The sequence below is a fragment of the Halichoeres trimaculatus genome, unplaced genomic scaffold, assembly GCF_033239565.1.
Source record: "Halichoeres trimaculatus isolate MK-OKI-2021-1 unplaced genomic scaffold, fHalTri1.1 fHalTri1_scaffold_20, whole genome shotgun sequence".
NCBI classification, from domain to species: domain Eukaryota; kingdom Metazoa; phylum Chordata; class Actinopteri; order Labriformes; family Labridae; genus Halichoeres; species Halichoeres trimaculatus.
The window spans coordinates 5,257,279-5,282,999 of NW_027437198.1; the positions used below are offsets into that span (position 1 = coordinate 5,257,279).

Here is a 25,721-nt window from a genome sequence, read left to right on the forward strand (position 1 = left end):
TTTTTATTTCGAACATTCCACAATATACAAACTCTCATTGATGATAATAAAAACAAGGTACTTTCTGTTCCATAGCATAACAAAACAAAACAAAGGAAAAGTAAAAAAAAGAACATAACAAAAATCTGAGGGTTACGTAATTATAAAGGCATCCATAAATAAAGTGAGAAATCAAGCAGCTACAGATAAAACAAGGCTCAGTATGAAAAACTTATTAAAAAAAATAAATTCTTATTTGAATAAATACATATGTGGTGGGGGACAAAAGTTTCAATTTAAATTTAAATAGCACGACGTTTGGAGAATAAATTAAAATAAATGTTTGCCCATCTGTAAAGTACAAAATAATAATACTAAATATATATATATATATATATATATATATATATATATATATATATATATATATATATATATATATATATATATATATATATATTACAAACGCGCTTCCATCCCAAACGCCACAAAATGCTATACAGTTGAATGTTTCCGGGCTCGATTAAAATGTCTTTGCATTGACACTGACGCTCTCGATGATGTCGCGATAACTTCCCAGTCCTGATGCAGAAATGTAGAATTAAAAATTGAGTCCATCACAGGCGCACAATGAAACAACCTGATCAGAATCAACAAATCTGAGGTATCCGTGATGTTTTCTATACGCGTACAACTCGATTGACTTGCCTTTCATATGATGAAGCTGCAGAAAGAGTGTGGAATCATAGGCAGTTTCATCGATGCTGAAACAAGTGTGGGTGCTCGGTTTAATTATTGACTACTTCAGTTCTTTACGTTGTCAGGGGTAAGCCAACTGTGGCATGTCTCGATTTGTGTAATGTGTACTATTTAAACTTCTTGCGCATGCGTGTGGAGGTATCATGAAGGTAAAGGTGATCTCTATCCTGGAGGACAACTACATGTACCTGGTGATCGATGAGCAGAGTAAACAAGCTGTTGCAGTGGACCCAGCTGTGCCACATCGGGTGAGACTCCAGTACAGTCCCATACAAAGACAAAATGAGTTTTGTTTTTTCCTTGAAAACGTTTTTTTGTTGTTGTTTTAACCATATTGTAAATGAAGCAAAACTGAATTTACTACAGAGTAGACAGATTTATTCAGTGGTTATCACACATTTTGCATAATTTATAGTACTTTCCCCACCCGATTCGATGTTTTTCAACTTTCTTTAAAATAATAATTTCCCTTTTTGTATAACTTAGTAAAAATAATAATTGCTTTGAAATGATTATTGCTATGTAAAAAAGGTGCAGAAGAAATCTGAACAAGTGAATTATAGGAAAGAAAACAGCTGTTGTTTATAGATGATTATTTATTTTAGCCATTTTTTTTCCCCCAACAGCTGCTAGAAATCGTGAAGAGAGAGGGTTTGTCTCTGACAGCTGTTCTCACCACACATCATCACTGGTAAGGCTCTTTGATCAAGTAGGTTAAGAAATTGTTGACAATTGGTCAGACTTATCACACAAAGCTGCTGACAGAGTCGACCACTAACCCTGTTTTTCGCTGATCAGGGACCACGCTCGAGGGAATGAAGCTCTGGTGAAGGAGCTTCCTGAGCTGAAGGTATACGGGGGAGACGATCGGATTGGGGCCCTGACTAACAAAGTCACCAACGACCAGGAACTCAAGGTGCCATCTAGATATCACCAACTTTTACCTGAGTAGTCCCTGATTTATTACACACATATGTCTTGTTGTCTCTGCTTTGTTGTCTTTTGTTAAAATATTCTCTCTATACATTTCAGTTTAGCTCCATCAATGTGAGGTGCCTGTTTACTCCCTGTCACACCTCGGGTCACATGTGCTACTTCGTGTGGGAGGATGAGTGCACTGATGCCCCTGCTGTGTTCACAGGTGTTTAACTTTACACACTTACAGAGCTTTCACTCATGTGAATCATTGTTGGAGAAACATAGTTCCATTGTTCTTATTGCAGCAGAGACTGACCGCTGTGTGAACTTGTCCTTTCTTTCCTTTGTCAGGCGACACATTGTTTATAGGCGGGTGTGGACGCTTTCTGGAGGGTACGGCAGAACAGATGTACCACAATCTCACCCAGGTTCTAGGCACTCTCCCTCAAGACACAGTGAGTGGAAATCAAAACTATTTGTCGCAGATCTGCACATCCCTCACAGGGTTAATAACAGCTAACATGACCTCAGATAAGAGCTGGGGTGAGACTGAGTCACACTGACGAATCAACACACAGACAATGAGGGGATTGAGGGTGGCCTGACTTTCTCTTTCTCTCCATTGTAAAAAGAAACATCCAAGCAAAGAATGTACAAGATACTCAAACTCCATTTCTCTGTGCCTGTTAGATTTTTATTGATGTCTTAAACCGTGTTTTGGTGATGTGCAGAAGGTGTTCTGTGGACATGAGTACACCATAAAGAACCTGAAGTTTGCCATGCTGGTGGAGCCAGAGAATGAAAAGGTTAAAGAGATGCTGAGCTGGGCCAGGGTGAGAAACTGCACTAAACTAATAAATACATCAATATTATTATAACTGATGCTCTTATTTTTATCTAAAACATACTATCTCTGAAGTATGGTGGCCAGTGGGTGTCAGACAGTTTGCAACACAACCCAAATTCAGTGCCACAACACAACTGCAGTACAGACACAACAGAAGTTAAAAGAGGTTAGATATCCCAACTAACAAAGAAAAGTTGTGAAAGTTAGAAAATAATAATCTTTTTTAACTTAAAGGTGCCATAGACAGAATTGAGCTAGTCAATGCTAATTTTTTTGTGTTTTCTTTGGATTAAACAAGAGTATCCATTGATAACCCTTGATGAGTGTAGTATTATTGTACTACCGCGAGGTCGCAGCATTTTCATCTGTCTCTGTTATGAGCTGACAAGGATTCTCGACCGCTCCAGGTATCTTTGACCAATCAGAAGAGCCCCTGAGGCTCTATCCTGATTGGTCGAGGGGCGACGCTTCGTCCTTCATCGCCATTGGTTGTAAAGCTCTTCGTTCTCGTGAACACACATGAGGAAGTCCTGGCTCGCATATTTACCTGCCTTGTCGGACTTCCAACCCCAAAAACACTAAGGACTTAAACGGGGACAGCATGAAGAAAAAGAGGGAGAAGAAGAGGAAGAAGAAGAGCAAAAAGAAGAACCATAAACTCGTGTGTAAACTTCTTGTGGGAGGGGCTAAACTTGCGTAAGGGCGTGATGTCAGAGAACACAGGACGGGGGGGGGCTGTGCTGGTTTTCAAATCGCCATCTTACATGGGTCAAATTGCCGTCTTACCTGGGTAATCCTGCCTACGGCACCTTTAAACTATAATAAATAAAGCTTCACAGGGTCTCACCAATAGATTGTATATAGAGTGGACATAGAGTGGCTCCATCATTTAACATTGTACGGTTTTGAAGCCGTACAATACCCCTATCACAGGCACCGCCATTGGCAGCCAGAGATTCTCCCATAGAGGCTATGGGAGAATCTGTGTGGAGCCGGGGGGAAAAATATATATATATTTTTTTCTTTTTAGAGTCTAATCTCTTTGTGGCTCTCCCTCTCAACATATTTTGCAATCCTTGAAAAATACATCAGAACAGTAGCTGTCAGTCACTGTTAAATGTGACAAAAAAAAACTCTTTTTTAACTTCATATAACTAATATAATGAATATTTTAAGAAAAAGAGGACCCGGATACAAGGCAGCCAAATGATATCTTCAAATCACTACAACAATCGAATGTGAGAAACATTTCTACCAGGTGTATTGATTTTTTAAAGTTTGACCACAGCCCATCTGGAATGACTGGGGAGATGGATATTTTTTGAGCAATACTACAGCTAGCCTCCAGGGGGGAGCAGTTTTTGTGGCGACCCCACTTCGAGCTGAGCAAGATGTCATCCATTTTTTTTACAGTCTATGGTCTCACCTTGTATTATCCTATATAGTACTAATTTCTTTATTTACTGAAAAAATATGTTAACTTATATTTAGCTTAATGAATCAGTAACGTTAGCAGTAAAGCTATATTTATCATAGCTGAAGGTATTACAGAAAACAATCATTTACTTACTTTCACAACTTTTCTGTGTCACTAAGTCTAACCGCCTCTTAACTTCCGTTGTGGCTGCACTTCAGTTGTGTTCTAGCTTTTGCATTCATGTTTTTGCATTTGCAAATCAGCTGAGACCTACCGGCCACCGTACAGAAGACAACAAATTTTAAAACTGGATTAACATGCCTTATTTAAATGACTTATCCAGCACCTACGTTGTGGAATATTATAGCAGTTTGTTTGTTTAAATACATTTGATTCATCTATTTTCTGAGTTTCCTGGTTGCTCTGTGTTAACAGGCGAGAGACGATGATGACAAACCAACTGTGCCATCCACCCTCATGGAGGAGTTTGAATATAACCCTTTTCTCCGTGTCTCGTGAGTTTGATTTTTTTTTTTTTTTTACCTCGATGTACTGAGCACAAGAGGTTTAGCCAAATAAAATGTCGTCTCTTTCTCATTCTCCCTTCATCTAAGGATTTATAAACACATTATTTCTATCTGGATTATTCTTTGAGTTGTTTATAGTCTTGGTTGTTCATCCTCTCTACTGCAGCGAGGAGGGAGTACAAAAGTTCACAGGAAAGACAGACCCCATAGAAGTGATGAGAGTCCTGAGGAAGGAGAAGGATAAGTTTAAGAAGCCCAAGGAAAGACTTCCTCCTCATGCCATGTTGGCTTTGGAATGGGGGCTCCTCAGACCCTGAGGTCCAGGGTCCAGTTTCAGAGCTGCTAACACGTGACAGACTCAGCTATGGACGACTGCATGCAGCAAGACACAAGAGCAGTGAGAGGTGTCTGTTGCTTTAACCCTAGATTTAATTTAAACCACCGGGAGTTTCACAGGCATGTTATATATATTTACATATCATTAAACAATGTCTGCACAAAGAGATTCAAGTAAAGCTGCTTTTATAAAAAAATTCTATCACCAGATTAATTTAAAGGCTGGTCTTACTGTCTGTTATGCAAATACTTAAAAGCAGGTAGTGTTTGCTACTAATACCAGCTGTCAGGGTAGAAATAAAGGAAAGAGATTTTCATGTTTTCTGTGAAATTTGTTTCTTCAAAATCATAATTTAGGGATAAAATAATTTCATTTTGTGTATTGTGGATAAAAATATTATTTTCCCATTTCTTCCATTTTTATCCTCTTCAAAGATGTTTGTTTTCAGTCTGATGACCTTCTGTCTGCCATAAGATTTCCTTTTGTTTATGTGAACTGGTTCATTCCCCTGTTTTTGCTGTTAAGAGCTTCATGGTTGATTTAGCATTAAAAAGATTAAAGGTCCCATATTCTGCTCCTTTTCTGCAGTTTAATATGGATCATTGATGTCTTCATGAAATGGTAGTAACATGTTTGGTCCAAAAAGCCAAGAAAGCACAGCAGCATTGTTTCCAGGCTCTCATAGCCCCTCTGTTCAGAACGCTCTGATTTAGTGGGCGTGGCCTTCATATGTAAATGAGCCACCGCTGATACTGCCCTGCTCTTCAGTGTCACTGAGAGCGGCGCCACGAGCTCCAAGTGCACAATGTTTAGAAAACACCGAAGTTTGTTTACTGTAACATTACAGGCTTAAACAACAGGCTAACCACAGCTAAAGTTAGCATCCTGAAGCTAACACAGAGACAGGGGGACACTGAGGAAAAGCTTTTACATCTGCTCCACAGCACACAGCATTTAAAATACTCACATTTCCAGGGTCTGAGGTTTGTTGATGGATGGTTGGTAATGCGCCTGGATTCAGGACCAGTCTGTTCACTAGCCCTCTGTTGTACTGTCCAAAGATGGAAAAGCAGTCGGCCGTGAAGTGACTAGCACACACATACACAGTTTTACTGAGTGTAGCTGGCACATTTCCCTCATAAATGAACTCTAGCCACTTAGTCTTTTCTTCTTCCAAGATGGGAAGCTTGTGCATGTTTACAGCCAAAAACAAAGCAGTGATGGTTCTTCAACTTTGGCATTCAGGGGAATCTACTCCAGCGGACCAATCGGGTCCGACTTGCTTCTGATTGGTCATAAAAGGGAATATCTGTCGTCGGCAAATCCCCAAAATTCAAACAGCTTGTTTTAGGTCAGGATTTTACATTCACAAGCACTACTAAGTACAGGTCTTGTCATTAAATATCACATTTTGTGGACCGGGAGGAAAGCCAGAGACCTACAAATTTCACTAAAAGACTTATAAATAAAGTGATTTTTGCATAATATGGGACCTTTAAAGGAAGTGTCTGTTTGACTATACTTTGTAGAGGAAGACATGATGCACTCTACATAAAAATAAAACCAACATGCAGTGTGAATCACATGAATGTTAATTGCTGCTTTTCCTCTCATTGTGAGAGCCTATAACTGTAAATCTGAGACAAGATTATTCAATAAAAACATAATACATCAGTCTTAATGAATGTCCTGTTGGATTGTTTTAAACATGGTTTCAAAAAAACTTAGCACAAACCAGCTGAAATTAAATAATGTCTTTATTTCTCTTAGTATGTACATATAATCATTAAGGTGAAATAAACAAGGAATGATTATACCATACTGGCTTGGTGTTATTTATTATCAGCATGTAACGGGAGCCACAAAAAGAACACAACCAGCATTATGAGTGTGTGTGTGAGTCAGATGTGTCCCTATCTCCCGCTCTATACTCATCAACTGAGCAGGAAGAGCAGTGGTTCAAAAGCAGAAAAAGTGCTCATATTTAACTTTCTCTGTAATCCTTTCCACTTCAAAGTTACAGGATTACATCTTGATTGCTGAGCTTGTGCGTGTTTAAATAAAAGAATAAAACCCTCCAAAAGCAAAAGCATCCGTCACCACTTCATGGTGAGTCCGTTTGTCATCTTCTCCACCGTGTGGTACTGTGTGTGCAGCAGCTCTCTGGCTCTCTCCTCCCCCACGCTGTTGAGCCAGGACTGGTACAGCTCGGCCACCCGTGAGTCGTCTTCTGGGGGTAGGTGGTGTTCTGACTTGTAGAGCTCGTCTACCTTCTGAAGGAGTTCTTTGGGGTTCTGACCGGGTAACGGCTTCAACTGACCGCCACCATTGAGACAACCTGAACAGCACCAAAAAGATGGAACGTTTCCTGTTTACAGCTTGAAACTGCAAACTTTAAGTCAATCAAGCAAATGTATTTATGATGAGCTAGTTCATATGTAAGTTTAAAAAAATTGTATTCTATTTTAAAGTCTTGATGCATATTAAACTTTACCTGATGGACAGGCCATTACTTCCACAAAGTGGTAGGGAGACTTCCCCCTCTTGAGTTTCTGCACCAGATTCTGAATGTTGCGGAAGCCATACGTGGAAGCAAAGCACAAAAGGACTTTTCCATCTCTCTCAAGAGTCACTTCTTGAAAATCTTTATTCCTGTGGTAGAGGGGTCAATTTTAAAAAAAAAGTGTGAATCAAAATTCTAATACATTAAGGATCAGAAAAGTTAGATGGCATAATTCATCATGTTCATACAGAAGCCGGGCTTTCTTCTCAGTTGCACTCGAGTAGCTTTATAATTACTCATGATCTACATGGACAGCTATTCTGAGCTGATGTGGCTTCTTTGAATGACCTGGAACTCTGGCTTAAAGGAGGCAAAAAGAGCTTGAGCCATTTATCATCACAGAGCTCCTTGAGCTCAGGGTGAACATCGGCTTCTTTTACAGAATTGAATCCTGCTTCTCCCTCCAAGCAGGAAAATTTCTTCTATCTACAGCTTCTTTACTGTTGCTTGATTCTGGTGGTGTTCTGTTCATGTCGGCTTCAGCCAAATGTTTGCCGTCCTTGAATGTTGTTAATCATTGTGCTCTGAGGTTTAATACCAGTTGTAGTCACCTCACTCATCGCTGTGAGCTCTACGCTATTTCTGGCTGGCCTTCTCTGAGTGTTCAAAGTAGGGCTGAACAATTAGTTGAATTTAAACCCACATTGCAATGTAATGGAATGTGATTTTCAAATTGCAATTACAAAAAAATTAAAGTGCATTGACTTTAGTTTGTGTTTTGTTACTGATGAGAGATCAGTAAAACTTTTATACAATTCATATTTAAATTTATGTTCACACAGTGCATTCCACATGTTGACGTATTTCAGAGGTTGAGCCATAGATTTGTTCTTATTTACATTTCTGCAATGTATTTTATGTGAGATCCATAGATGAGAGGATTCATATTTATTTTTTATATTATTGTTCATACCTGGCCTTTCATTCTGCAGTGTTTTGTTTCTTTCTCTGATTTTATTAAAGGTAATTAATAATAATTTTATTACAGGTCTATAAGGCTTGAGGTTAAATCAATCAGTCAATATTCTACTGTGATTGTAATAGTTAAATCAAGATATGTTATTTGTATCAATCCATGTTTCAATTCATCTCATTTCATCATAACATGTAGACCTGGCATTAGGGCTGAACATTTAATCAAATTTAAATTGACATCCCAATTTAATACAATGCAATCTTCAAATCGCAAAGGCTACAATTAAAAAAAAAAGAAAGAAAAGTTTTAAAGTGCATTTAAAAAATGTAATCCACAAGTATACATATATCAGTGGTTGTGCCAAAACTTACATTTCTGCACTTTATTTAGTGTGAGATTCGTAGAAGAGAGGATTCATATTGATTTTTTATATTATTGTTCATACCAGGCCTCTTGTTCTTTTCTCTGATTTTATTTAAGGAAATTAATGATAATTTTATTACATGTCTACAAGGCTTGAAGTTAAATCAGTCAGTCAATATTCTACTGTGATTGTAATAGTTAAAGATACATTATTCATATCAATTCATCTCATTTGATTAAACATGTAGGCTTGGCCTATAGGAAAGACTTGTGTATAAGTTGACAATATTCTTTGTTGTGTTGGTCATACTACAGAATGTTGTATTGCTTGTGTTAAGTGAATAATGTAGAAGACATACATCCCCTCTAAAAATTGCAATCGGAATTTTGGTCCAAAAAAATCGCAATTAGGTTATTTTCCAAAATCATTCAGCCCTACTTCATATCTATGAACTCTTGTTCAAAGAACTGAAAGCCTTCATGCCTTGCACTCTGAAGACAACATTTCTCTACTTGTTCCTTGTGTCAGGACTGAAATAAGAAAAAAGTGTTGAGCTAACTGCCTCTTCAAGATGGAATGCTCTACAGATCAGGATCCTAACTTAGCCTGTCCAAACTCATTTCTCTTAAAGTCTTTCCTTCCATGCTAAATGAGAGACAAGAAATTATGGACTAGTGCCTGTGTTTATTAACCTGTAATTTGATTCACTTCCAGCACTTTAGCTGTAATTGATTTCCAAAATATTGTTTGTTTTAATTATTCTTTAAATAACTGCACTGTACTTATTTAGTATGGCGTGTGCTGCTGATCTCTTAGCCAGGTCACCCTAGCAAAGAGAGCAAGATCTCAGTGGGTTTTTCTATCTGGTTAAATTAAATTCATTCAATCAAATTAATTAATTAATTAAATCCAATAAATAAATAAATAATAATATATATGATATAATAGAAATTATGTACAATAAAATTATTATTATTATTATTATTATTATTATTATTATTATTAATAATAATAATAATAATAATAATAATAATAATAATAATAATAATAATAATAATAATAAATAAATAAATAAATAAGCAGCAGCCTCACCTGAGGGTCTTGTAGGTGAGCTCCTTCACCTCCTCCCCAAACAGCTGCCTGGCTGCATGCATGAAAACATGATGGAGGTAACCGCCTGACCCGCTCCCTGCATGATTTAGGAACTCATCGCTATTTACATTGCTGAACCTGTGTCAAAAATAACATGTCAGTGACACACACTAGCGAGTGTTAGAAATTCACTTACTGCTCCTGGAGCTTACATTGTATCAAGCGGTGCTGGTTCCACATCACTCAGAGAGACATTTTTCTCCTCTAGCATCTTCTGAACCTCTCCTGTGTGGAAAAAGTGAGAAGTACAAACAAAATGTTATTACACATTCATACTTTTGAAGAGCATCACACATGTAGTTACTGTACCAGAGGTGATGACACAGTCCACTTCTCGAGTCTCAGATGAATTCAGGTAGAAGTCTGACCTCGAGGCCTCAAGTTTTTTGTCAAAGCAGGGCATCACTGCTACATGGTAGATCTGCTGTGGACTTATCCCCTACAGAGTGCATACACAACACACAAGTCAATGGTTTTAATAATAACACATGTATGTGCATTCACAGAAGGCAACTCTCAGAAACTAAACTTAGATGAAAGTAATTTAGAGAAGGTGCCGGTGTTCTGGTACCTGTTGTTCGGCAAAATAAGCTTTAACCAGAGAGCCCATCATCTGCTGAGGGGATCTGGTGGTACTAATGTAAGGCAGAATAAACTCCCCATGGGTCTTCTCAGCATAGCAAATCCACCCTGAAGCACAAAGATGCAAATACAGTGGGAAATCATGCAACTTGACTCAGCTCTTAAATTATCAACATCCTTAAACTCTTATTCGTGATTAAAAATGAGCTATAACGCTGAACATAATGCAGCATTTTAAATTTGTTTTTTCATACCTGGACAGGCTGACGTCAGCATGGGCAAACTCTTCCTATCCTGCTCCTTCCTCTGAAAACGCTCCACAAACTCCCTCTGACTCTCCAGTAGACTAAAGGTCCGACTAAAGCTGGTGTCAAACACATGATGAACCCCTGCAACAGTGACAACAACCTTTAGAAGTCAGTGCATCTGCCTCAATTTACCTCTTATTTAATGGAATGGAAAGATAATTTTGCACTCACCAAGGCCTTTTAAAAAAGATGTGAGCCTCCTGCCTGCCTCACTGCTACTGAGGTCATAGCGTGCTGCCAAAGAGGCTCTGGACTGTGGTGACACTGACACAACCACCACCTTCTGCTCTGCTGCATTGACCTGAAGGAAAATAAATTGAACACAAAAACATGATTACAAAAGGCTGCCATACAACATGCTGAACACACACCCAGATATATAGATCAGTCTCTACCTTGTTGTTGTGCAGAACCTTAAAGAGCTCCTCATGGCTCTGCTGTGTGATGAGAACGCTCTCAGCAGACGTTATACAGCCACTGCATGCCAAACAGTCATTCAGTGTGATCTTTGCTTTTTCTAACTTCTGCTTCCCTCCGTCCTAAAACACAAGTGATTCAACCAAATCAAAGCAATAGACAGTAGTGTATCTATACACACATATATATAATCAGGTTATAAGCACTAATAAAGCCCAAATACTTACCTGATTGACTTGGACATAGCTGCCATCATCTTCTATTTGAATTTTGGCCACAGATTTACCTTGTTTCTTCTCTACCTTGACTGGTTTGACACATTCCTGCAGAATATGCAAAAAAAATATGTAAGGCCAACTACTGTCACTATATTGTTAAATAACCTGTCTGGGTAAATAAAATGGAAATTTGTAACATGAGATACCTAGCAGATCTGAATAAATATAAAAACATGTACCATGGTCCGTTTTGTTTATTTCTGTTGTGTATATTGTTGTAATGTATAATAGAAATTTCTTGTGTACTGCGTTTGTATGTATAGCTGCTCACTGTGCTGTCACCTACTACACTTTTCAATCTGTTTCATCACAGTAAGGTCGCTGCTAATGGCGGAAGGCTAACAGTTTAATACGCATTTAACTTTTCCAACGAATTGGTCTGTAACTGTTTACCAAACAGTCGCCATACTAATCATTCTTTTGTAATAGGTGAGTCATTGTTTTAAGTTTTTCAAGCTGCTTCTTTTCACGGTAGCATCGACAAAATCAGATAACAGACTGAGAGCATGCGAGCGGATCTTTCCGGTTTCATAACTGGCTGTTAACATACGTAAGGCGGATCATTCGTGTCAACAACACGTTCTTTCTGTTTAACTTTTATAAGACGAGATGGTAGTTTACCTACCTGAGAAGGGGTGATATAATCATCGAGGTCTGTCAGTTGCAGCACACCGCTGAAGTGCGAGGCCATTCTTCTCGACTGCCGTAAAGTGTCCCTTGTTTATTTATGTGTCGTGAATAGCTATCCTTGATCCAACCCCTGAAGCACAAAGCACGTCTTGATTTTTTTCCCTTGAAAGACAGATTACAGTGTCAAAAACAATCCAAGATGCAAAGTTTCTGATAGGGTTGGCTCTACTGTCTCTGTCACCAGAAGTTGATCTGTCCCCCTGTTAGTTTTATTAATCAATTAATTTTTATTTATTTATTCTTTTTAATGAACTTGATTGAACTAGCACAATACATGGAGGTTAACCAACAGAATATAAGTCTATGGATATCAGTAGTGTGATCATACAAGAATAAGGAAAAGTAAGGAAGTTTAAGTGCAGAAAGCAAGATAGCAAGTATGGCAATATAATAAATAATAAATAAAAATAAATAAATTATAACAAATGCTACTACTACTACTACTACTACTACTACTGCTACTACTACTACTACTAATAATAATAATAATAATAATAATAATAATAATAATAATAATAATTAAATATCACATATATTATTTGATAACAGAGGGCTTGAAAAAATAAAAGTGAGCAACAAAAAATATAAAAGATGGGAGAAAGAAAATCTAAACCACAAAAATGCCTGTCACACTGTCTGAGAAAAGAATAATAAAAAAACATATAACAAACACTTTGAGGGTTAAAACAATCTGGTAGCATGTTCTGCAAGAGCACACAATTTTTTGTCTTTTTGAAAAATATTGAAATAAAATCTTTTGCACATTTCAAAGGCTACAGTTTTACCCGTATAAACACGTTTTTCCTTAACCCTTAAGCCTCATAAATGAATAGATAATTAAATAAAGAATAAAAAATACAAAAAATGGGGCAAGTTGCCTGCTTTACTTCGTGGAAACAGACTATTACACACATATTATCATGCAAAATTGCAAAAATACGATATGAAATGCATTTATTTGTCAGATAAAGAAGGCCACACACTGTATAATATAGAAGAAGACATGCTCATACGACCTTTTGTTGTTATGACTACCAGGTCGTAAATCCGCCATGTTTCCCTCCTTGTAGCAGCGTTGCGACAGAGACGGAGAACTCGAACGACATGAATGTAGAAAATAATCATACGGCAGAAGCAGAGGGTGAGCAAACGAAGGACGGCAACGAGACCATCACGATTCAGACTACCCTGGGAGATGAAGGTGTGTTATCTTTAGGGCTTAGAAACAAGAAGAAAAATATCCAAAATTGTGTTTGGGCCTAGCTTACTTCCCCCATCATGAATGTTGCTAGTTGCTAGCATTCATTAGCAACACATTAGCTGGTTTGCTTCCTCGCTGCTGTGAAGAGTCAAGTGTTCAGGAAATATTTACATTAGCTCCACAGTGGCTATGAGCAACATATCTATTTTGTGAAGCTGTATTAACCCGAATTGTGTTGCATTTGTGCTGTCAGATGAAGATGTGCACAAGTGCGGACGTTGTCAGTCTGAGTTTTCCTCGCTGGAGGCTTTCATCCAACACAAGCTTCAGAACAACTGCCAACGTGTAGAGGTCCGAGAGGAGAGCAGCACAGAGAACGGTCAGAAGGTATGAGCTTTAAATGGACACAGCTAGTGAGCTCTATAAACAGTAGCGTTTGAATAAATGTGAATGTCTGCATCGTGCCACAGGTTACAGCAGCCAATGGAAGTTCTGCAGAGGAGAAAATAGCTCAAGGTGCATCCGCTGCTGAACCAGTAAAGACAACAAATGGTGGGTTTGAGTTTACAAATTTCAATTACTAGCCCTTGATTTGGTGTTAAGTTTCTCCTTTTCCAACTCAAGGGGTACTATTTACAATCTTCTTACATTAAGAGTAGATCTTGAGAAAATGACTAAAATTAAAACATCAGATGCTATCTTTAATACCTGCTATGCTGGGATCTGTCATATTCCCTCCCACCTGTTTGGAAGATGAGTTTGACTGATCATTTTAAAGCTATTCAGCCCATGTCATGAGCTACAAAGTTTTTCTTTTCTCATTTTCCTGCAGATGAAAGCAGTGGCTCTCTGGGTCGAGGTCGGAGGAAGAAAATTGTTTCACTCAAAGCAGCTGAGCAGTCAGATAAGACTGAAGGATCCACATCTGAAAATGCTGACAATGCTGACATTGCTGACAATGTTGACGATGACAAGCCTGTTTACAGAGTTAACAGTGAGGGGCGCTACATTTGCCAGCTCTGTGAAAAGACATTTAAAACTGTGAGTATGTGTAAATGTGTCACTGGGAATATTTGTTGTACTTTCTTTTTATACATCACTTGAGATAAGTTTTGTGAGATTTTTTTTGTCTTCACATTTTTCTGTGTTAAAGGATAAGTTCGGTTTATACAGCTTTTACATTGTTTATAGAATGAAGTAGAACAAAATACTCACCCAGAAGGTTTTCCTGATCCAAGCAGTGCTTCAGGAGATATTTAGATCCAAAATCGTGCAGCGGACGTCCGTATAATGGGATCCATCAGGGCATTGACAGCGCCGCGTTACTAAAACTGGATTAATCGTCCAAAAACTCATGTTTTTCACCAATATTCCATCATGGTTCGCTCCGGGCTAGTCCTCTGCTGCAGTCTGTGTCACTCCAGACAGCGCTGTGTGGCTGTACTGACCTCTGAACTGATGAAGACTTTGTTTCTGCTTGCCCCTCAAAGAAAGGAATCAGCTCTCCAGAGAGTACTGCGCATGCGCAAAGGAGCTGACTCCTTTCTTTAAGGGACAAACGTAAACAAAGTCTTTATCAGTTCAGAGGTCAGTACAGCCAAAAATCTGTCTGGAGTGACACAGACTGCAGCAGAGGACTAACCCGGAGCGGACCATGATGGAATATTGGTGAAAAACACAAGTTTTTGGACGATTAATGCAGTTTTAGTAACGCGGCGCTGTCAATGCCCTGATGGATCCCTTTATACGGACGTCCGCTGCATGATTTTGGATCTTAATATCTCCAGAAGCACTGCTTGGATCAGGAAAGCCTTCTGGGTGAGTATTTTGTTCTACTTCATTCTATAAACAATGTAAAAGCTGTATAAACCAAACTTATCCTTTAACACAGGGTAATTATTACACTTTTGGTTGTTAGAATTATCTTTTAATTTATTGTTTTTCCCTGACAGACAAACATCTTGAGAACTCACTTGAAAACTCACAGTGATCAGAAGAACTTTTCATGTGGCCTGTGTGGAACATCCTTTCGGACAAAAGGCTCTCTGATTCGTCACAACCGACGTCACACTGGTAAGGCTGGCTGAAACAGGCTGTGTATGACTGATGTTGATGCTTTTCAGCAAATCATGATAAATAAAAGCTTGACTCTTCTCTGATTTTCTTGCAGATGAGCGCCCCTATCGCTGTAACTTATGTGGCCAGTCTTTCCGAGAATCTGGTGCTCTCACTAGGCACCTTAAATCTCTCACACCCTGCACGGAAAAGATCCGCTTTGTTCAGTACAAGGAAATCTTAGTCAGCAAAGATGGAGTACAAAGAGGTCCGTCAAATGTTGTATGAAAAATCAGTTTTGTGATATTGGACAGTTTTTTATGACATTAATGAGATGCAGTAAATGCTGACACCATGTGGATTAAATTGTGTGTACAGAAAAACAGAGTTACCTCGAATGACTAAAAGTTAATTTTAAACATTTAGGGGTTGATGGTAATCCTGCAGCAGCAGTAGTTGGCCAGCAGGAGGTGGTGGTTGTGGAGCAACAACCAGAAGAGCAGGAGATGGTGGAGGCTCAAACTGCAGTCGTTAGTGTGGTGGAGGCTGGTTCTCAAGAAGTCCTTCACCAAGTCCACTTCACCATGGAGGTGGATGGAACAACCCAGGAGCAGCAGGTGGGTAAAGAAAAGGTCCAAGTCACTCTTTCTTAACTTAAAAAAATACTTTGTTACTGACTTCACTCGTTCTGCTCTGCCTCTGGCCAGGTTGTGGTGGAGCAGTCTCAGGCCGAGGCACTAGCAGCTGCAGCAGCAGCAGGCGACAACCTTATCTGCCAGGCCATCATCAACTCCGGCATTGCGCTGGGGACAGAGGAGACTGTGGTTGAAGAGACCACATCACAAGCAACTGAAGAGATAAACAAAGAGGTTTCTGACAGTCCTGAAGCTGAAGAGAGCGTGACCGAGATCCAGGTGAAGGAGGAGTTAGTGGAGATGGAGACAGAGGTTAGTTATTGTTTGCTCTTCTTAAGATTATGATTGGACCGTTGTAAAACCATTGTGTCTTAGATTTCACTGATTATTACTAAACATAACACTCTCTTTAAAGAGGCTGTAAAGAGTTTGAAAGTGATCTTGAAAAAGTCTACCTCCTAGATATATCCCTGATTGTAATCCACACTTTAAAATTAGATTATCAGCACCAATGTTGGTTATTTTGAAATGCTACTTCATAGCTTCTTCGTAGCTTCCTCGATCAGGTCGAGCAAGATTGGATTGATTTATTGCACGTCCAAGTCTCTATAGCTGCGTTTCCACCAAGTAGACCAGTTTGGCTCGTCTCGCTACGGCGCGCATTTTGTGGCGTTTCCACTTACTTATCCCGGGACAGATCCCTAAATAACCGAGACGAGCTGTCCCACTTTTTGGGGACCCTTCGGTATGGATGCCAGACTGAACCGATCCGCTCTCGAAAGGTGGAGCAACACACTGCAGACCGTTGATTGGTCAAATTAATCGTTACTTACCCACCGACAGCGGCTGCATTTCTCCTGGCGGCTCACAGACTTCTCTGAAACAAAGCTTGATTGCACTTTGTATCAAAGAGCTACATGCTAATCACAGAGAGGACGAAATGCTGAATGTTTTACATCTATGCTCTTTGTTTACTGTGTCACGTTTTTCTTCTTTGTTAGATTTATTCGGGGGGTAAACTGTGTCGTGCTGCTACGGCGTCATGCTATTGTTTAACAGCTGTGGCTTTCGGCATCCGACTTACACGCCGCCTACCATGAGAGGGCACAGTTTGCTGTGGAAACGCAAACAGGATCAGGCCTAATTGTACCAAACCGAGCCAAACCATACTGAACCGACCCGGACTGCTTGGTGGAAATGCGGCTTATGACAACACCATAATGACTGATGAAGCGTAGTAGTGATAGGAGAGACCTATGTTTTTCTTTGCTAAAAACAGTTTCTGTGATTAATTTTGTAGTGATGGTGGACACTGGAGCCTAACTGTCAGACAGAAAAAGGACAGAAGAGCAGAAGAAAGATAAACAGGAGAGCGAGAGAGAGGGCTGAACTGTTTGTGCTAATGTCGAGGGATGTCCCAATATTACATTTTCACTTCCGATACGATACCGATACCGCAGCATTCAGTAGGGCTGGGCGATTATGGTAAAAATAAGAATCCCGATTATTTTAAGTGATATTGAAATCACGATTAATATTCACAATAATTCATTTATTCAAAAACTTCAGTACTGATTTAAACTTAACTTTAAAGAACCAGCAAGTGGCACATACAGTATTATTGATACACATAAGTCACACACACTCGCTGTGGCTGCACATGGAACACAGAAGAGCTATGAAGCACAGGAACTTACATACATCTACACTGTGTGGCATATTAATTGTTTTTCTTCGATTATATTGTTTTTATGATTGTCAGATGGCAAAATTGAAATCACGATTAAAATCCGATTAATTGTCCAGCCCTAGCATTCAGTGTTGGCCGATACCAATATTGATCCGATACAATATCAGCATTAAACATGCATACTTTTATTACTTGTTTTGTAGTATGTCTGTCATGTTAGAAAAGGTTTGATTAAGTGATATTATTCAAACAAAGAACAGTAGTCAGCAACAGTAGGTATGAGGAAAAACTGACATGTGTTAGAGCACCAGGGAGCCAGCGTTACATATGGATGGCTACTAAACTACTGTATGAACTGACAGTTAGCTTGTTGTCATCATGTTAGCCTACGGATACCTCGTAGCACCTGGCTGCTAGTAATGTTAAATATAGCTGGCTACTGATGTACCATACAAACATACAACTTTTGCTTGTTGTCAAACTACGTAACTGTAATGATAAATCTCTTAAATTGTCTTAAATTGACTTTTGTTGTTTTCTCTTTGCAGGAAGCAGGAGATGGAGATAACCAGACATCCTCAAAATTATATCAGTGTCCACACTGTAATCGCTCTTTTAAAGGACTGAATTACTTTCGCTTTCATGTGAAGGGCCATTTAGGTAAGATCATGACTATTGACTAATACACCATACCCTAATTTGATCATCTTAGTCAGCCACCTCTGCTAAAACATGCAACCCAAATAGAACACAAGATGTGAAGCTGACTTTTTTAAATTCCTGCTTAAGAATATCAGAGGAAAATCCAGACAGATATAACTGATACTTATGTTAACCTTTATTTCCATGCAGGCTACAAGCCATTCAAGTGCACACTGTGCTACAAGGAGTTTCTAACTGGCTACCTGCTGAAGAAACACATGGAAGTGCATGTCAGTGAGAGGAGGTATAAGTGTGGCGAGTGTGGCAAGCTCTACAAAACCATCGGGCATGTTCGTGAGCACATGAGGGCACACTCAGATGAGAGACCTTACAGCTGCTCCAGATGCAACAAGGGATATAAAACAAAGGTAAACTTAGCGATGATTTTCTTTGGATTTTGTTGGCTGTAGCAGCTTTTGAATGAATTCTCTGACATATTTCTTTATTGCCCAGAACGCCTTGCAAGTCCATCAGCGAACCCACGGTGATGAGAAACCGTATGTGTGTCAGTTCTGCTTGAGAGGCTTCAGAGAGAAAGGATCTCTGGTGCGGCACATTCGCCATCACACCGGGGAGAAACCTTACAAGTGTCCAAAATGCAAAAGAGGCTTCGCCGAACACGGGACTCTCAACAGACATATGCGAGCCAAAGGTTAGTGAGATAAACAGACGAAAAAAGGGAAAGTTAACTAAAAGTGTGTGTAGAGGAGGGTAACAGCATCGGGTGTCCCAACAGGAGGCTGCCGAAAAGAAGACTCCAGTGAGCAGCAGGACACGGAGCCAGAAGGACAGACATCAGCAGATAACCTGGCTACAGCTGCCATCATCTCTGAGGATCCTCATGCTGTCCTGGTGGAGTTCTCATCGGTGGTGGCAGACACACAGGAGTATATCATCAAGGTGGGACATTAGGGAGTAAAGCCCTCCACTGTTTCTTAATTTTCATCATTAAAGGGATAGTTCAGTTTTTTTGAAGTGGGGTTGTATGAGCTCTGTGTGACCACTAAGGACATTAGATACAGTAGAAAGTTGTCTCCTCTCGCTCAGGAAGACACAGACTGTAATCGATGGTGACGAGGAAATAGGCGCTAACAGGGAAATACCGTACCAGATTCAAAGGCTATTTTCTCTGCCTACAAGAACTAAAATCAAAAAGTAATACCACAGTTTAAGAGTACGCTACATAAAATATTTTTTAATATACAGTATTTCCCTGTTAGCGCCTATTTCCTCGTCACCATCGATTACAGTCTGTGTCTTCCTGAGCGAGAGGAGACAACTTTCTACTGTATCTAATGTCCTTAGTGGTCACATAGAGTTCATACAGCCCCACTTCAAAAAAACTGAACTATCCCTTTAAGAGACCATCAAATAAAGAAAACCTACCTTTGTATTACATATATTCAGTTTTCTTTGTTAAAAGATGGAATTGGTTTAAAGTAAAGACCAATGTTTTTACTTCTGGTTTGTGTAGAAAAAACTTCAAATTTTCACTACTGAATAAAGGTTATAAAGTTATTTCTTTTCACTGTTCAAATACAGTTTCAGTGCTTAGAGAAACTTGTAAAAGATTCAGAAACACTAATGATGTAATATATCGGAAATGAAGCCATGTGGAAACCATCTCGTAGAAGTATCTGAATTTCATCTTTTATTCATGTTTTATGAAAATTATCCCAGGCTATTTTTGTTCAGGTTGTTCAGAATAAATTTAAATATTCTGTGCAAAGGTCTGTCTGTACTCAGAAAGTATTCTGCCACTTTTTTGATGTATCTCTCTCCATGCTCCAGACTCAAACCGAGGAGGAAGTGCAGGAAGAAGAGGTTACTCTCATCCAAGACGGGCAGAACGAGGTCAGAATACACAAACACACAGAGACAAAAGTGACAGCATGTGTGCAATAGATAGCAGGGTGTGAGAATCCCTCTCAATCTAAATTCAGCTTGGCATAAATGGAATGTAGCCGTCTATTATAGTCATTGTTGATTATATTGCAACTATTTTCATAAAATATGGACAAAATGCCAAAGAAAATGATAAGTGCCCACAATAATCGCTGTGATGTTTCCACTGGTCTTGCAGTCAGTCTCAAATAGACACCTGAGGAACTGTGGTCTTTAGCACTTCCACACAGGCGTCATATCTTAACACTGGAGCTTCCTGGACATTTGTAGCTTTAAAAACAGGGCTTAACATTAACACCAGCCAACCCACTAAATGCAGGTGAATTCCAGCTGTGGTGGGTAATACTGCCACTCCTACCAGCCACTTTGGCGGGTTGAATTATTTAATTCTAGTTTTCTTAAACAGCATTTGAAATACTAAATCAATCGCAATGTGAGACCATGACACTACAACTCCCATGAGCACTGCCTGCGCATTGGTCCATTCGTAGTCTTTTGCTGACATAACTGCTGTCAGGCACTCAGACTTCATCTCAAGCCTCCAGCTTGGACAGCCTGACAGCTCCCGCTGTTTAGCGCCTGATAACGAGATTTGGAAAGTTCACTTGCGGAGGGTGGGAGGTGCAAGGGTCGAGAAACGCACATAGAGAGGAGAAACTGATCACAGGTGTAAGGTGGAGTAGGAACAATATTTAAAGCTCCTAATATACAAACACTTATCAAAGTTATATGCAACTAGTTCACTCTGGAAATACTGTTAACAAACCAAATCATTCTAAATACATGCGACTTATGGTCCAGTGTAACTTAAATCTGTTGTTCTTCTCTTCATGACACATTTTTTCACTGAAAAGTTAAATTTGTAAATAGATATTTAAGCAGACAGTGTTTCTTGCTAGATATTTTTCAGTTATTTTTTTATCTTTTCAAATCTTCTACCTTTACCAGTTTCATTACATGTAGAGGTAGAGCGATATGGATTTTTTAGGGCCGATACCGGTAGCGATTATTTGTAGGCACAGAGGCTGATAATTGATTTTTTGAAGCCGATATTCATCTGCAGTCAAAGTGAAAATATTGGCATAAAAAATTTTGAACAATACAAACTCCAACACTTAACTGCGTTCAAATGCCCTCAAGCACATGTTTATTAAACAGCTCCCAGGCTTAGCAGCATGTTTTACAAAGTGAAATGAAAACTTAAAAAAATAAATAGCTAAAGTTTTCTACAGTAAATAAAGTTTTCCTAAATTTTAATGTAACTGGAATAAAACTGGACAGAATTGAGTTTGTGCTGCCTTTTACAGGCATGTAATGCAGTTGAATTAATTTTCTGTTCGGTTTTATATGACTGATTTTAAATGTATTGACCATCTAGGGCAGTGTTACCCAACCCTGGTCCTGGAGGACCCCGGCCCTGCATGTTTTAGATGTTACCGCACCCCAGCACACCTGATTCAAATGACTGGCTCGTTATCAGGCTCGAGCAGAGCTTGATGACGAGCTGATCATTTAAATAAGGTGTGTTGGAGTCGGGTAACATCTAAAACATGCAGGGCAGGGGTCCTCCAGGACCAGGGTTGGGTATCACTGATCTAGGGCTTCCATAGAGTGGACAGAGAAACTCTGTGCAGAGAAGCATCAACAAGCAGCCCCTGAATGTCTGCAGTTTAAATCTTTAATTATTGTTTTTTTAAGGGGCAAAAAAACTTATTCCTGTGGGTATTGATAAGAAGAATGACTTTTGTGTCTGTGAAAGTTAAAATAAGCTCATAGACAGTAAGATAGTCATGATGCTAATTGCATTAGCCCATCAATGGGATTTTCCGTTGACATTAGCATTAAGCTAGTGGACTTTCCCTAACCGAAACTAGCTGGTTAAAGGGATACTTCATTTTTTCTGAAGTGGGGTTGTATGAGTTCTATGTGACCACTAAGGACATTAGATACAGTAGAAAGTTGTGTCCTCTCCCTCAGTAAGACACAGACTGTAATCAAATCATTCTAAATGAAACATCCTGGACATCAAGATGCTGAGTGTTACTGCTGCCACGACTGTTGTTGTTGTTGCTGTTACAGGGCAAAAGAATTACGATACTTGATTAAAGTTACATGAGGCTAAAACCAGTGCTCGAAGCATAGCTTGTTAACATTCCCTACAGCTGAAAGGAGGAGGGGGGATGGAGCGCACTAGCGCTGCGTGGAAGGATACATGACCAGTTAGTTAGGTCCGGATAAATGTTTGTATTTCCGAAGACTTAATGCACTTAAAAAATATTTTATGTAGCGTACTCTTAAACTGTGGTATTACTTTTTGATTTTAGTTCTTGTAGGCAGAGAAAATAGCCTTTGAATCTGGTACGGTATTTCCCTGTTAGCGCCTATTTCCTACTCACCATCGATTACAGTCTGTCTCCTCTTGACAAAACCTTTTCTCATCTGTGTTGTGTGTGAATGTTAGAGAGAGATCACTGCGCATGTGCATGCGCACAGCTTTCACTGCTGATTGGCTGTTACCTGAGCCATGTCTCTGCTTGTAATCAATCAGATGGTACTGTGGGTGGGACAGTGCTGGGGACTGAGAAGTGACTGCAGACAGCAGCGCAGCTGCATCAGAGCCCAAACAGCACAGTTTTGAATGGGTTTCATATCGTCCGTCGGATTAAAAAATCGTCCCTTGTAATCGGCCTGGCTGGTAATCAGTCAATCCCTAATTAAATGCAATAATAATAACCTACTCCTATTATTGCTTTGTCTTTATAGACAGCACATTTTTATGTTAAAGGAGCACAACCGTTTCAAAACTGAATACAGGATAATGACATGTAGTGTTAAACATTGTTTAAGTCTTGATTTGAATTTGCACAGGGGTCATTTGCATTTTAAAAGGTTGCAAATCAAAATCTAGTTCAGGTAAATGTTAGCATGTCATCATCGGCTTTAATCATATTAAACATAATAATCCAACAACAAAATTGTGTGATAATTGTGAAAAATGCTGAGTGGCTAGTAACTCTGGGAAACCACTAGCCACAGTGGCTGGTGAGCAAAAAAGTTAATGTCAAGCCCTGTTTAAAAACAAAATGGAACCATGTATTTTCTGTGTATTTTGACAAGTATTTCATAATTCTACCTTTGAACCTAACTTCTCCTGTTCAGATGGAAAACCACATCATGAAAGTGGTGCAGCGAATCGTCAGCCAGTCACAAGGCGCTGGTCGCACAGGAAGCCATCAGATCATCGTGCGTGACGTGGGGATGAACGAGGAAGGCCCCACGATCTCTGACTGCGGTGACACCATCACCATCGCGACCCCAGAGTGCCTAACAGAGCAGGTGGCCATGACTCTGGCCTCTGCCATCAGCGATGGCACGCTGCTGGCCACAACGGGCACTGTGGAGACAGCGGATGGGACTGTAACTATGGTTACTACAGAGGAGGCGGTGGAGGAGGGAATACAGGTGGTGCAGCAGCAAGAGGAGTATGTCATCACTTCTCCAGAGGAGGTGGAGATTCAGACTGTCATAGTATGATTGAAGAGGAGAACTGTGGACTGTGTGAGCTTTACGCTTTGTGGGATCTCACTTTAAAACAAAGGCCAAATTGTTCGTGAAGTTTATGTCTGTGTGACGCATTAAGATTGACTAACTCTTTGAAAATTTGTGGATAGATTTACTCAAGTGGACACTGCCTTCATTTCAGTGGCTGATTTGACTTTTTGCCAGCAGCCTAAGCAAGAATCTGACTCGACTAATTTTATATGTTTATCCTCCAGATACCTAAACTGGTGCGTAATGTTTTGGTTTGTACAGACTGAACATGTCTTAACTTTATTCCAAAGTTAAAAAACGTAGCTCTTTTCGTCTTAATGCAGCTCAGCAGAGCTCTGTGATGTCAGCTACAAACAAGTCCAGAATCTTCACCCGTGCTGTGAAATGTGATGTTCCGAGAGATCAGCTGTGAGCGTCGGCAGAGTTAAGGCTCTTCAGGGAGTGTGTGTTGGTACAGAGATGCAAAGCTTAAAGCATGACTTGTTTACGAAGCATTGAGGAGCCTTTGCTTTAAATAAATGCTATTTTCTTATACAGCTGGCTTTTCTGTTTATCTGTTGATTTGTTTTTTATGGGTCAAATCAGATTTCTGTGATTGTTCCTGTGTAGACAAAAGACTGTGTGAAGTACGTTTACATGCAAGCAGTGGTCGGACTAAGGTCAAAGCTACAGAGGTGGGTCTAGTCTCGTCGGCGGACAAGAGAATTGGACTTCTGGCCGAGAACACCTCACTCCGCTTCAACAGGGGGCGCTGTGTCCTTTTTTCATAAGCGGAACTGCGTGTATAAAACTAGTTTTGGTTCACCTGAAGAGAAAGGAACAGTCTATCAACAATGGCGGGAATGAATGCAGCTGTAGCTCTCTGTACTTTTATGTAAGTATGTGCCATGGTGTTCTTTTGTTATGCTGGAGTCATAGACTGATGCAGCAACACTATTTATCAGCTGAAGGCAGAGGCGTACCGATACCTGCCGAGTCCTGCTGAATCCAGACATTATCTGATAGCACTCACATTACGTCTAGAGCTGGGTCCAAAATCTCTTCCTATTCACTATGTAGTGGATAGGAAGTAGGACATGAGTGAGTGATTCCAGACACAACCTAGGTGTGTCAATCGAGCAATGCTATGTCAAATTTCTGTTTGACTAAGCTGTTTACATGCATTCCAATAGTCCAGTCTCGTGCTGACTTAGCTCATAGTCTGATTTCTGAAGTTGCATGTAAACATACTGTAACCAGACCTCTGTTGAGGTCAGCTTTGAACTGAAAATCTTTGCTTTTGACTCTAGTTTTTATAACCAAGTTTGCATTATTTGTGATGATTTTAATTTGAGAAATTTACTACAGTTTGTCATTACCATCCGTTGTGTTTTCTAGTGTCCCAAAGACCAACTAATTTTTTAAGCACCGTTCATAGAGCTGTCCAAAGTGTTTTAAAGTGATGTTCCGGGATGGAACAAGTTGGGTCCTATCACAAGGTTTAGGGCAGAAATTACCCCTACAGCAGTGTTTTTGTGCAGCAGAAGCCCAGGGCGCTCACACCAAACACCCCCTCCCTGCTCGTCTGCCGGTTTCCTCTGCACTCAGACGGGGCCATATTTTACTTGACCAAAAACACAAATAAACGGACTCCCACCGAAAAAATCTGATATCGGTCTGCATTCACGCTTTATTTAGAGAATTTTCAGTGCGTTACTTTCACACAAAAACACCGCTAAATAAGGCTCTGGTTCTCATCGTGTCTCTTCGTCCTGGCAGACTACCTGCGTTTGTTTATATCTGGCACGCCGCGCTCGCGGACTGATAGACTAAGCGTCGAGCACCTTGTAGCCAGCTGTGGCTCTGCAGTGTAGGTAGCGTCGTTTTACGACACAATAAGTGAAAGTAACGCACTGAAAATTCTCTAAATAAAGCGTGAATGCAGACC

At 39.7% G+C, this 25,721-nt stretch overlaps 3 protein-coding genes across 3 annotated transcripts; 2 read left to right on the forward strand and 1 right to left on the reverse strand.

Moving 5' to 3' along the window:
• Positions 1-526: 526 nt before the first annotated feature.
• Positions 527-6,529, forward strand: LOC141809088 (hydroxyacylglutathione hydrolase-like protein). The gene is made up of 9 exons (XM_074695909.1): positions 527-643; positions 877-986; positions 1,365-1,429; positions 1,537-1,654; positions 1,771-1,879; positions 2,008-2,111; positions 2,388-2,489; positions 4,356-4,435; positions 4,614-6,529. The coding sequence occupies exons 2-9, from the start codon at positions 882-884 to the stop codon at positions 4,762-4,764; spliced, it is 834 nt and encodes a 277-aa protein (XP_074552010.1). The 5' UTR covers positions 527-643; positions 877-881; the 3' UTR covers positions 4,765-6,529.
• A 64-nt stretch (positions 6,530-6,593) lies between these two features.
• Positions 6,594-12,366, reverse strand: narfl (nuclear prelamin A recognition factor-like). The gene is made up of 11 exons (XM_074695904.1): positions 11,990-12,366; positions 11,314-11,409; positions 11,065-11,208; positions 10,841-10,970; positions 10,616-10,750; positions 10,351-10,469; positions 10,089-10,218; positions 9,932-10,004; positions 9,720-9,857; positions 7,279-7,436; positions 6,594-7,122 (listed from the first exon to the last, which is right to left on the reverse strand). The coding sequence occupies exons 1-11, from the start codon at positions 12,053-12,055 to the stop codon at positions 6,881-6,883; spliced, it is 1,431 nt and encodes a 476-aa protein (XP_074552005.1). The 5' UTR covers positions 12,056-12,366; the 3' UTR covers positions 6,594-6,880.
• Positions 12,367-13,076: 710 nt separating this feature from the next.
• On the forward strand, positions 13,077-24,308 carry e4f1 (E4F transcription factor 1). Its single transcript, XM_074695902.1, has 14 exons — positions 13,077-13,255; positions 13,509-13,642; positions 13,726-13,807; positions 14,088-14,296; positions 15,208-15,328; positions 15,426-15,578; positions 15,737-15,927; positions 16,018-16,257; positions 18,184-18,295; positions 18,488-18,705; positions 18,791-18,989; positions 19,074-19,237; positions 20,129-20,191; positions 23,402-24,308. Exons 1-14 carry the CDS (start codon positions 13,159-13,161, stop codon positions 23,774-23,776), a joined length of 2,358 nt encoding a protein of 785 aa, XP_074552003.1. The 5' UTR covers positions 13,077-13,158; the 3' UTR covers positions 23,777-24,308.
• The last annotated feature ends 1,413 nt before the right edge of the window (positions 24,309-25,721 follow it).

Coding starts and splice junctions, on each gene's coding strand:
- LOC141809088 (XM_074695909.1), top strand. CDS start 882: ATGAAGGTAAAGGTGATCTCTATCCTGGAGGACAACTACATGTACCTG. Junction 1,655..1,770: donor CCAACGACCAGGAACTCAAG/GTGCCATCTAGA, acceptor TATACATTTCAG/TTTAGCTCCATCAATGTGAG. Junction 4,436..4,613: donor AACCCTTTTCTCCGTGTCTC/GTGAGTTTGATT, acceptor TCTCTACTGCAG/CGAGGAGGGAGTACAAAAGT.
- narfl (XM_074695904.1), bottom strand. CDS start 12,055: ATGGCCTCGCACTTCAGCGGTGTGCTGCAACTGACAGACCTCGATGAT. Junction 10,971..11,064: donor AGGTTCTGCACAACAACAAG/GTAGAGACTGAT, acceptor ATTTTCCTTCAG/GTCAATGCAGCAGAGCAGAA. Junction 10,470..10,615: donor GCTGACGTCAGCCTGTCCAG/GTATGAAAAAAC, acceptor TTTGTGCTTCAG/GGTGGATTTGCTATGCTGAG.
- e4f1 (XM_074695902.1), top strand. CDS start 13,159: ATGAATGTAGAAAATAATCATACGGCAGAAGCAGAGGGTGAGCAAACG. Junction 13,643..13,725: donor GCACAGAGAACGGTCAGAAG/GTATGAGCTTTA, acceptor ATCGTGCCACAG/GTTACAGCAGCCAATGGAAG. Junction 18,296..18,487: donor TCATGTGAAGGGCCATTTAG/GTAAGATCATGA, acceptor ATTTCCATGCAG/GCTACAAGCCATTCAAGTGC.